A 12,552-nucleotide genomic window follows, 5' to 3' on the forward strand; every position below is an offset into this window, starting at 1 on the left:
TGGACTATGTCAGGTAGCTGTGCATACTCAGACCTTTGATATAAAAGCGTTTTTTTCTCTCTTTTTTTTTTTTTTCCACAAAAATATTTGTCACTCTTCTCACTTCTACTCATTTTTTCCTGTCTGCTCTTACATTTGATTCTTTGGCTTCCATTTTCTGTTGTCCCTTCCTTTCTTCCCAGTTGTAGTCAAAATGCATGTTTACCCCCTCTGATTTCTCTAATTATTTACCTGTGTACCATCCTATAGTGACTGTATTCCTCTCCCTTTCTGCCACGTGCAGCAACCATGTCCCCCTTTCCCATCATTAAGCTCTTTTTCTATGGCCATATGTTATCTATTTCTGTATTCCGTTTATCTTTAATCTCCTGCTCGACATACACGGGGAAGATGAAAAAAATCCCTGATTTATTTCAAAATGTTTTTCAAGGCAGGGCCATAATATTGTCCTAATTAATGTAATTTGGTCCATCTTTCCACACCCACAGGAACTGGAATCTGGGTTTAGTATTGGGAGTAGAGCTAGTCTCCATTGTCAATCATTTAGGGACAGAGCTTGAAGATTTACTTCTCAGGAACTCAGCTGAAAACAGGTCTTTCTAAATAGCAGGCATTGATAAATGCTTAGTTCCATTGCTGAGATCCAGAATCAGAGCACCTCTGACAACTCAGCACATTCAGTCCTAGTGAGCTGGGTGCACAGGCAGTGGCAAAAAAATTTTCAGCCCAGGAAAGGGACTGATGCTTGGCTGCCAAATGGGTCAGTATGGCTTTCCCTACAAGACAGAAATTTCTGTTATTTTTTCATATTAAAAACATTTCGTTTTGCTACACATCTCAAATATCCCACCCTGGTACTACCAGTGCAACACAAGTGATGATTCTATGAGAAGCTGTTAGTCAACAAAAATAATTTAAGCAAGTAAGATTTTTTTGTAATCTTGATAGAATGATTCACAATTTGACACACAAAGTAAAATGTTTTTGTCTGCCTTTTTAAAGGGAGGAAAAAAATAATCTGAGGTAGCAATTCTTTGAGAATATAATGCCTGATCTCATGACACTTTTTCATTTCACTTATCTTTATGGCTTTGTAGAAGATGTCTAATATCTACCAACTGGATCAGATCCTTGCACAACACCTTCAAATTGTTTACAGTTAAAGAAAAATTTTGAAATATATTTACAGGCTTCATGAAGTGATCCCCACACATACAATGCTTCAGAAATCACAAAAAAAATTCTGCTTATTCATTTTGAACACCTGCTGTTACTACACTTTAAATACTTAAATGACATTTAAAGCAACTGTGTATTTTCCAGCCATCTAAACACAGACACATAAACATATATACCACAGCATTCACTGCTTTAACATAAATCAATTTATCATTACATATTCATTTTACAGTTTGTTACATAAACACATATAACCTCTTGCTAGTATTATATAAGGTCAGTTTACTGCATTTTTATTAAATAATCTTTGTAGTTACATAGTATGATCCAGACCATTCTTCAAGCCCGCACTTTATGGGACAGTGAGTTTTGGGAGCAAGTGTCACACTTCAATATGTCATATCTCTTTAAAAGTCAGGAATATTACACTAAAATTGTACATCAAATATGTTTCTGCTAAAGAAAAAGGTCTAACTAGAAAATTGAATGTTATGAATCGCATTTGTCAATACTGAAGAAAAACTGTTAATAAAATTAGTCCGAGTCCAAAGGAAAGGTAATTAATTAAAAATATATATATTCAATATTTTTAATTTAATAAAGTTCTTGACTTCTGAAGAGCCTTTATGCTTCCTTTTAGGGCTTTTATGCTACTAAAAAGTAATTCACACTAAGTGACATATTCATAAATTTGACATTGAAAACATCATTCAAACTTTTCAAATAATTACTCTAAGTAAGAAATTTGACTAATAGGGCAAGAGCCAGAGGGCTAATCCCTGTTCCTGGGGTAAATTCTGTTACATACTTCATCCCTCTGTATATCAAAGGAGGTGTCGAGAGCCTGTTATTCCCCACCGGCGTGTCATAATTGTACAACAATCGACTGTGTACAATTGCTGCAAAATCTCATCTATTTCCTAATAAAAAGCTATTCCTTAAAGAGCTGCAGACAAAGCTATTGTTGGAAACAAAAAAGTATTTGAACATCCAAAGGCCCAAAAACTTAGCTGAAGGTTATTCTGATTTTACAGAACACTAGTTTACTCTCTTCATAATGTACTTTCAGATGTCAAAGGCCACTTTCAGAAAGCGTTGCTCCCAGAGTGGGAGTAGCAAGGTATTTTGGAAAATAAAAGCAAATCCAAGGGAAAAATAATTAACCTGCACATTTGTTCAGCTCAAAGAATGAAATATACTTATGAAAATTGTGTTCAAATTGTATTTAGCTAGCAAATCCCTCAGAAAGCTTAGCTACCCAGAGTAGCGAGCAAATGCACCTTTTCCACTCTGGCTGAACTTCCCTTTTCACAGAAAGCCAGGATGATCTGGAATATTGAGACACTCATCAGCAAAGGTGGGAGAGAATCTATACCTCACAATGTAATTCAGGCTGCAGCTGTTTCGCAGCTTTGCCAATTTATGGCAAAGTATAGAAACTCTTCCACTCAGTTCTCTTTCTGTGTGGATTACTGGAGGTATACATATAGAAACCTACAGTCAGGCAGGATGAATCATACATTTACAATCTGCTAAAGGTTGTGTCTGTCTGCCTCAGGTCCAAAGTAACCAGTAACACAGCAACAGCCTGCTACTGACACCTTATCCATGCTTTCTTCAGCTTACAATGTCTATGTAGTCACCTGTGTTTTACTCTAAGAAGCCCAGAAAGAAATGCCTAAGAAATCCACTACATAAGGAAAATCTTTAGGCTGTGGCTTGATAAGATTCTACAGCCTCTATGCATCACTAGATGCACCACAGAAGGCCTGTAGCAGCATGTCTTTATGCACAGCATTAGGAGTAGAAAAAACCAGCTTGGCTCAGATACGGCTGTGTAAAGAGAGAGAGTGTGTCTGATCCGGATCAGCTCTGATAGGTTCTATCGGAAAACTGAAGTGTAAATGAAGCACTGTCAGAAGGAGTATATTATCAGCTTGCCTACACGCAGACACACAAGTTGCTGCAAAACATTCCAGTTTCGACTGATAAATTAATAATTCTTCGCCATACTTTCAGCATCCTTAGAAAATTTGTAAGAGATACTACAAATGTTACAGTAAAACTGTCCTGTTAACTGTAACTAAATAAAATGTTATGTATGGCTGCTCTGTGGAGTAGCCACTTCATGTCTCCAAGTGTTAGATAAGAGGCTGAATTAAGAATCTAAGATAGCTGCCCACGCATTCAGCAGAGCATCCAGACTGTTCTGATCAACCTCTGGAAGCAGCACAACACTGCCAGTATAGAGGGCACAGGCTTTGAATTTGATGCCTAAATTAAGTGTAACAGCATACACTAACACATACGTTTACAGACACACAGATAACTAGTTACATTCTAAAGTCCTGCCAGTGGAAGGGCTAGATGGCTCGACTGATCTGTACTTCAACAGTTCCATGGCATGAAAGTAGAAGGTGAGAATCTGATTTGCCCAACTAGATGTGGCCTTCTGGGACCTTCAAAATCTGACATTCTCTTTTGGCTAGCTCTGCAGCAGGTTACCTGATACTGCAGGAAGGCTGGCTCAGTGCATAAAACCATGCAAAGCTGGAGAAATGTAAAGCTGTCCAGGAAGGACAAGATTAGAGGAGAGCTCATCGATAGCAAACACGCTTTCCTTCACATATACAGTACAATTTCTCTTACCTTACCTTTCCAATATCCCCTGAAGCTAGTGATGCTGGCTAAATACTTGCCCCAGTTTTATCCAGTCATCACTTGGTCATACTTTCTTGGAGTAAATTAAACTTTTGTTTCAAGAAGGAAGGACCACAGTTGGTTCAGAGCCATTCCAGTATTGTTTTGATTTCACCTTCGGTTGTGTGGGATATGAGAAATCCTCACTGTTCCCACTGCTCTTCTGGGGACATCTGGCCAGCCCAAGTACACGGGGCTCCTTTCCTCATTCCCACCACTCTCAGTAGAGCTCTGACTCAGACTCTATGCCTCGTATCTTTGACTTTGGAGGCTGGATCCCAACATTAATGTTGAGTTCATTATGAAAAATCTGGCTTCAAACTTTCCTTCCAGGCTCAGAGAAAAGTGCAATGTCTAAGAACTCAGGAGAACACCATCCATTCATGATTGGCATCAGAGTACAAATTCAGTGGGAAAGAAGCTTTGCTTTCAAAACCTAGATTCTATTTTAATTTTATAATTACAGGTGATAAAAAACAAGTGAAATAAATAATTTACAATTAAAATAGTAATACATCTGCAATATATTAGAAATATAGCTTAAAAATTACTTCATATTCTTAATTAGTATAAAGTTTAATTTTATGCTTTGTATAGAAATGGTAGCTTTACTTCTTACCACTGTCTCAGCAGAAGGGAACATAAAAGTTCTGAAGTAGCTAAATAGCACTGGGAAATTAAAAAATATTTATTTTGCTTTTTTTTGGTAATAGAAAAATAGCCTTTAAAATACATTGTTAAACATATGGGCTTGTACTAAAGTAGAGTTGTATATTATATACAGTAAGGCAGTATAACAAATATTGTCCTGCTATTTTTTCATGTTTGGTTTGATTGGAGCAGGATATGAATGGGATGCAGTTTTCCATCACAGTGAAACAAAGCAAAAATATATTTAGAAGAATTTGTTATTTTATTGTAATTTGTTGAATATGTTCTCTTTTATATATGATTTGTCATATATAAGAGCTCCTTTTTTCTTAAGAATTAAAAAAAAACCATAAAGGAAACTTAATCTAGTCTCAGAATGCATTCAGAAGAAAATAAAATAAATTGTAGATCAGAATGGTGTTGTGCAATTTATCCAATTTAGGAACTGCTCAGATCACTATGGTGTACTGACTGACTCATAACAATTTTTATGTTTGTTGAATCTGCAGTATTCCCTCAGGTTTAATCAACTAATAGAAAATCTGCAGAGCTGGATAATTAGTTTACAATGTATTTTTCATGGCAGATAATATTCATTCCCTCATTTCCCTGTGTCAGAAATGTGTTAATGATCCAAAGTTTACTTCCATGATTATTACCTCAACCCACAGTTTCTTTTATTCTCTGTATAATACACATAGGAGGCTAGGCTTTTTTAAGGAACTATTTGCTATGTGCTATTTTGTTTCACTAAGTATGTACCGTACTAACTACTAGTTATTTAAAGGAGGGCATAAAGGAAGATGGGTCCATGTACTCTGATCCATTGGTCTCTCTTACGCACTCGCTTGGAGGTGTCAGACAATAGCTCATATTCTTCTCAGCTTGACCTTGCTGAAGGTGCGGAGACGTTTCTGTTGAGGCTTCTTGAGACACGGATGTGTGCTGGATGCATGAATCTGGCATTAGTACTAGAATATTATGGTCCACAACTGTTGAGACCTTGGTATATTCTTTGCTGGTTCCTGGAACAGTGTATTTTTTGGTCTTGCCGCTATTTTCTTTATGTTTCAGTAATACTGCTGGCTCATCTTGTCTGACTTTGTGAACTTCTACATAATCCATTAGTTTAGGATTCAAAAATGGTGACTTGTCATTAGGTATGTTTTGTTTGACCTGCACTGTGGTTTGGTCAGTTTTGGAATGCAAATTCTCCATCTCTCTCTGCTTTTCCATGTCGTTGTGGACAGTTTCAGTGATAGGAAATTGTGACTGATGCTTTTCTTCATTTCCCACCAAAACCGGTGCAATGTTCACATTTGTGGTATTCAGTGTTATCTTATGTGCATCCACAGTACTGTGGTAGGCAAACATAGGAGGCTGATTATTAGGTAACTGAGCTGCAGGCCATGTGGACGATTTTGTACTCTCATTGTTAAAAAGGAGCATTTTCTGTTCTGAAGCTATGCACTGAGTTTCCCAGCTCCTTTTTCTTCCTTTATTTTCTTGAACATCTGTAACATCTGGTGTTTGAAGTGTTGACGGAAGGGTGCGGCACTCCCTGCACTTCTCAGAAAGAAGAGAAGGGCTATCACAGCTCCCCCGGCCTGAGTCACTGTCTGTTTCCTTGGGTATAATTTTTGCATTTTTACTGGGATGACCATTGGTATGGCTTGGCATGAGTTGCTGATCCTCACTGTCCTCTACCTCCAGATACTCTATCAGTAATTCCTCACAGTCTGATGTCGGAGGGAAACCATGGCAACCAAGAGCACTCAATAATTCTTCAGATTTTCCTGTCTAAGGGCACAATAAATAAGATACATTGTTTCACCGTTAACCTCAGGGTTTATCTGACTAGAACAATTGTGAACAACCTACATATTTAACATATAGATAATTTAATAGTTATAACACTAACAGTAACAGTAACCTAAACTGGCTTTCTGCTGCTGCAGCAAATAGTGGAAAAACAGAAGAAAATTTCTTGAGTTCCCTCAGTGGGGAGACATAATCCCAGATTTCATGTTTCTAAATGGGAGAACTAGGGAGCTTTTGGCAGGTACTGGTTTCACGGGCTTAACAAGAAGGAAATGGAGGAGAATAGTAGAGCAGCCAATGTCCTGTCTCCTCAGCATGGCAAGAGACTGTGGAGAGCTATTTCCATAAGAACTACTAGGAAGATCACACTTGCGTTGGCTCATGTGGTGTCCCAGGGAACAGCTGTGGTCACCAACCCTGTTCTCACATGCCTTTCTACCACTAGTGCAAGGCAAGACGCTGTCTCACTCACACCCTCCACACGATCAACCTGAAAGCGTCGCTTATTTTTAACATTGATTAAATTAATTGAAGCTGGCTTATACATTATTAAGGTAATTTGTGTTTGCTAGTACATAGTTCGGGAAAGTAAGTAGTGGTGAATTCTTTTGTTGTTATCAGTGGTACTCACCTCTAAGAGATGTGTATCTATGCCTTTTATCTTTGGTCCTGGAACTGGTGGTAGGATAAAGGCTATCATTCTAAAAAAACAGAACAAATACACAAGGTATAAGTATGGGCCCTGTCTCTCCATGTGTTCCCCATTTCCTCAGAATACGACTGATATTTTAAACATTTCTCCCATATCTGATACCTCCCTGCTGGACTTCTGTTTCCTGTCTACCTCTCAAGACAAGTAATTTACAAAACCAGTTACAGTTCATAAGTTACCCTTTGATGGTTTTATAAGAAAGATAACAGTGTAAGTTATTCAGCTAGAAAAGTAACACTGCCAATTTCCTTCTATTGTCCTTTGTCCCTTAATCTCTGGTTCTATAATATCCATGTAACTTCATCACTGGCCCAGAAACGGCTATGAGGGGCAAAATTCAGGAGGACTAGTGGGCCTGTATGTACAAACTTGACTGTCAGCTGACTGCTACCACACCCAGGATTTATGATGAATGACTTCTGATGACTTTTCCATCAACAGTTACTATCTCTTTCTTTTACTCAGCCAGCATTTTTTGCAAGACTTGTACAAAGTTATAATCTTTGATAACACCTTCCTCTTTCAGATTTGATTGAAATTAGCCAGCATTCTAATAAATCATTTGAGGAATTGACAGACAGATAGTCAGAAAGACAACTTCATATTACAACCTTTTTTCTTTTAGGAAATCAGGGCAAAAGGTGTGTCTTCTACAGGACTAGGGATACTCCAAATGATGTTTGCTGAATACTTACATGCTGAATACTTACAAGATGATCAGATCTAACAGTGACATGTCTCACAAATTTAGTCTGATTTCTCTAACAAACAGAAATACCTCTTTATCAATTGTGAATTGAAAGTCAAATACCTGTAACTTATAGTTTATAAGAGAACACAAAACCTATGGGAAATTCAATCAAATGTCAGCAGTCTATTTTTGAAAAGTTTGCTTAGATTTTTCATCTCCATTTAATTGCAAAATTGGTGACTTACCTGTACCCTTTCAAAACCATTGTCCAGCTCATGATTAAACACATAAGAGAGGACAAGATGCCAACGATGATCCACACAACCATATCTTTTACTCTAAAATCTAGGAAACAAAGATAATTATTTAAGGATATACATCTAGTGTATGTATAACCAGCATGCAAAAAAAGTCTCAAATTAGCTGTATTTTAAAAACTGGTATAAACTGAGACATTTGGTATTGAATCTAGAGGCCTTTACTAGCATAGATGATCTCAAGAACCATTGTAATATCTCATAATAAATTATTTTTTATTAATGGCACTGTGCAGGACATAAACTCTATTGGAAAAATAATACAAAAATGTATGAAGAGTCAAATTTTGTCAGAGCCAGTTATAGCAATTGGATGCAAATCCAACTATTCCAATACTGTAGTCATTTCATTATCAGATACATATCATACAATTAATACAATACTGCAGTTTCAATGCAGTTACTGGTATTCTTTTAATTAAAAACTACCATCATGAGAACAAATGAGGCAATAAACAGAAAGGACATGGTTTAAATATGTAAGGAAATTGATTCTCCTTTTTAACTTCAAAAAGTAATGAAGGGGAAAGCTAATTGGAATTCAGTTACAATGATGTTCTTAGGTGACCTAGGGAAACTATGGGATGTCAACCTGCATGGGTGGCACAAACAGCTAATGCAAGTACTACATGAATAAGGATGACTGAAGGGATGCCTTGCCACTCACCAGTAGGGATCTGTATATACTTTTCAGAGCTCCATTCACTCCATGATCCATGGTGGTCTGGTTTGCAGTGAATCTGTACGATGTACTTCTTTCCAGGATTTAAACTGAACATTTTATATTGTGTTTGCTGTCCAACAAAAATAGTCTGGAAATTAAATAAAAATCATAAAATTGCATATAAAATTCAGACATTTCTATGAAAATCACAGCTAGGTTTGAGGCTTGATAACCAAATTAGGAATATAGATAATATTTGAATAGCTTCCTAATAATTGTTATGGAGACATGGAATAACAGTACATTTGGTTTATCTGTAGAGTTCAGCTTTGTGACAATTCAGCGGGAATGAGATATGGCTCCAATATACCGTGCAAATTAAATTATTGCAGAAACACATTGTGAACATATGGCAAATAGGGAGGAACTGTGGGAACTGAAATGGTGAGTGGAGGAGAAGGAGGCAAGAAACAGAGGTGGGGGAAGAAAATGCGGAGAGAAAACGAGTTGGTGGAACTGCACAGGGTAGTAAAAAGTGGATCTTGCAATGGCCAGGACGCTGGGAAGTACAGTAGCAGGGGGGTGGGAAAGGACACACAGAGACAACTGGGAAGTATTGCAGCAGAGAGGAATAGGATGCAGCCAAATTTCAACAGCTTAGTCTTTAGTTTGCCACCCAGTTGTTTGAATTCCAGGTCCTGGCTATACAAAATTATTATTATGTGGGTATGAAAACTATTACCTAATGGCTATCTGTACAAATTTAAATGATTTTACATAACGACACTGAGCTTTCTGCTACCTAAGAAGTGTTTGTGGTTAAGAACAAATTATCACAAAAGAAACCTGACTAAATGAGAATGAGCCATTTAAACTGTAATGCCAATATGATTAATATATAATGGCCACAATTACCAATAAGTACTTTATCACCTGCTATCACACAACAGCATCTGAAATACCAGTATTCTTGGTAGGAAACTGTAGATCTCACAAGCACTTTTGAAAAATAATGAACTATTCAGTGTGCCCGCTTCATTACATTCAGGCATGGGACCCGGCACACAAAATCAAATTGATCAGAGAACATCATCTATCAAAAACTTGTAGCAGCCTTACCTCCCATTCCTCTCCTTCTTCAGGCTTTAGTCGCAACTCGTATTCAAGAGTAAGCCAACCAGATCTGACATCAGCCAGTGGGGGTGCAGACCATGTCAAGACCAGATATGGTTTTCTATTTATTGGCTTTTTTAATTCCAGAGTTACATTCACAGGAGGATCTGGCTGCACTGTTAAAATAAAAGAAGTGACAGTAAGAGTCTAAGTGATTTTTTTCTTGCATTTTAGGAAGAAATATAAAATGGTGTGAGTGGTGAGTTGCCACCTCCATTGTGTCTAGTAATCTAGAACTGGTGCTGGAATACAGGGATCAAGAGTTTCCTGATAAAGTAAGCATGGATTTATAAATTTGAAGAAAAACCTGAAGAACAGTAAATACGGTGAGATGATATTGAGATATGCCTTAATCATTTATCACCAGAAATAATTTTTTCTTACATTACCATTTATTGTTGCTTTTCCCCCCAACAAAAGTTAAGATCTTTAGTGCAGTGTTATGAAAGTTGTGTTTTACCATAATCTTGTCAAAGTGCCATATATATTTAGGAATGCTGGAAACACAGATATAGCTGATGAAATTTGTCTCTCCCTCCCCCCATCTTTTACATTCAGGAAACACAACAGCATAATCCCTACATGCATTTGTAAGGTTACTTAGAAATAAAGCAAACCAGTAATATTTAAGCCCTGTCTATATCTCAAAAATAAACAAAAATGGAACACATGTTTCTGCTACAGTCAGGCTTGCAGCTTCCTCAATTCAGAGGTAGAGCTTCTGCATGTCATGTATGCATTTTACCGCTGTCTTATGCAAGGCTTCATCGTGTAAGTTGTCAGGGCATGGAGGTAAAACGTAAAGCCTTTTATCCAGCAGCCCTTTTCCAGTTCCCAGACAGTCAGATCCTTGGTAACAAAATGGTTATTGGTGATAATGTTCCGTTCCCTTAGAAAAAAAAACTAAATACTTGTCCACAGTCACTCTGTGGAAAAAAGTCTGAGAAAAGAGATTATCAGTACGCTGGTATAAAAAGCACTAATGCAGCTTTTCTAGGGTCTGGAAACTACTTTTAGATAAGCAAATTTAAGTATTATTAGTTAAAAGATCAATTTTATTTCAGTTGCTGGTGGACTGGAAAAAGATTTTAGCTGGATAATATTTCTGAGGCTTTGACTGAAAGAAATATGGAAAACCAATAAACGGTTATCTGAATGCAGTTTTAAAGCTTTTAGCATTTTAGGCTTCCTGTGAAATTAAAATGGTAAAGGGATGAGTATTGATTTATTATTACACCAGATAAGATCTTATTTGTTCTCACAAGTTTTAAACTTAGATATAATACTACATATGAGAAGAGCTGAAATGAAAATTTTTGTGCTGAAATCCATAATTTTGAATTATTTGGTGCCACAGAAAGTACTTCTTATCTCTTACCTATGTAAGTCACATCCACATAATGAGGATCAGAGATGTTACTTCCCATTTCATTAGTTGCCCTTACAGTAATATTGTATATAGTCCAGAAAGAGGTATGCTTTTTATCGAAGTAGCATGAATTGGGGCCCGCAGTTCTGTAATCCGGACATTCATAAACTTGTTCTTCTCTGAAATGGACAAATCACAGTAGTTAGATTACACAGACTAAACAACCTGACTTCGGTTACTATTTGTTCAGCAGTATTTTGGGCTAGATCAGGTTTTTCATGCCTGGCAATGTGAAGAAAATCATAAAACTGCTTTCAGACAAATGAGTCACTAGAAAATTCCAGAGACTGGAGTAAACATTTTCCCCCCAAAATAAAGCCTAGAGAGACTGAAGAATTTAGGCTGTTGTAGATACAGCAGTGTGCTAGCAGAGTGCAGTTCTTACTTTTCTGGATGCCATTGTCCACTACATAGCCTTTACAAGCTCCAGAGAACCAGCAGAAGTGATTGCTAAAGTCTTCTAACCTATCTGTTAAAAACTGAGTATTTCCAGTGTTCATTTCACACTTAGGTGAGTTCTGCATATCACAGAATCACAGAATCACAGAATCTTCTAGGTTGGAAGGGACCTTAAAGACCATCTTGTCCAACCGTCAACCTAACTGACAAAAATAGACACCCACACAACAAACAAGGAGCATCATCACTAAACCATACCTCCCAGCACTACATCAACCCGTCTTTTGAACACCTCCAGGGATGGTGCCTCAACCACCTCCCTGGGCAGCCCATTCCAATGCCTGATAACCCTTTCAGTGAAAAAATTTTTTCTAATATCCAGCCTGAACCTACCCTGGTGTAACTTGAGGCAATTTCCACTAGTCCTGTCGCCTGTGACTTGAGAAAAGAGACCGACCCCCACCTCTCTACACCCATTACATACATTACACCCATCTCTACACCCATTACATTAACATACTTTCAGAATCTATTTTCGTCTTTCACTCACCCGTTCCTCAAAAACCCCTTCTTTATATCTGTCCTCCAAATCCATTCCCAAGCTTCCCAAAGCGGGGAAGGACAGGACAGAAAACTGAGCATGTAGTGCTTGTTTCCCAGCTCCTCTGAGATGCACAATAACAAAAGTTAAAATTGTGGATATCTACATCACACTCCACCCTAGCTGGCTGGACAAAATCTGTCTTTTTCCACTAAGACCTGTCTAATGCTGACAAATCCAGAGTTTAGCTTCCAGTTAGATCAGTACAAGGTTGA

The 12,552-nt window shown here is 37.5% G+C and overlaps 1 protein-coding gene across 7 annotated transcripts in view; it reads right to left on the reverse strand.

Moving 5' to 3' along the window:
- Nucleotides 1–12,552, reverse strand: part of PRLR (prolactin receptor) — a 164,401-nt gene continuing 151,849 nt past the window's right edge. For all 7 annotated transcript variants that reach the window (XM_014953984.1, XM_014953985.1, XM_014953986.1 and 4 more), the window contains 6 exons: nucleotides 11,287–11,456; nucleotides 9,855–10,024; nucleotides 8,739–8,883; nucleotides 8,000–8,099; nucleotides 6,983–7,052; nucleotides 1–6,330 (listed from right to left, as the gene is read on the reverse strand). In XM_014953984.1, the coding sequence (XP_014809470.1) occupies nucleotides 5,308–6,330; nucleotides 6,983–7,052; nucleotides 8,000–8,099; nucleotides 8,739–8,883; nucleotides 9,855–10,024; nucleotides 11,287–11,456 (1,678 nt within the window). In that variant the 3' untranslated portion in view covers nucleotides 1–5,307. The remainder of the gene's footprint in view (nucleotides 6,331–6,982; nucleotides 7,053–7,999; nucleotides 8,100–8,738; nucleotides 8,884–9,854; nucleotides 10,025–11,286; nucleotides 11,457–12,552) is intronic.

This window comes from Calidris pugnax, unplaced genomic scaffold, assembly GCF_001431845.1.
Source record: "Calidris pugnax isolate Ruff unplaced genomic scaffold, ASM143184v1 scaffold178, whole genome shotgun sequence".
NCBI lineage: Eukaryota > Metazoa > Chordata > Aves > Charadriiformes > Scolopacidae > Calidris > Calidris pugnax.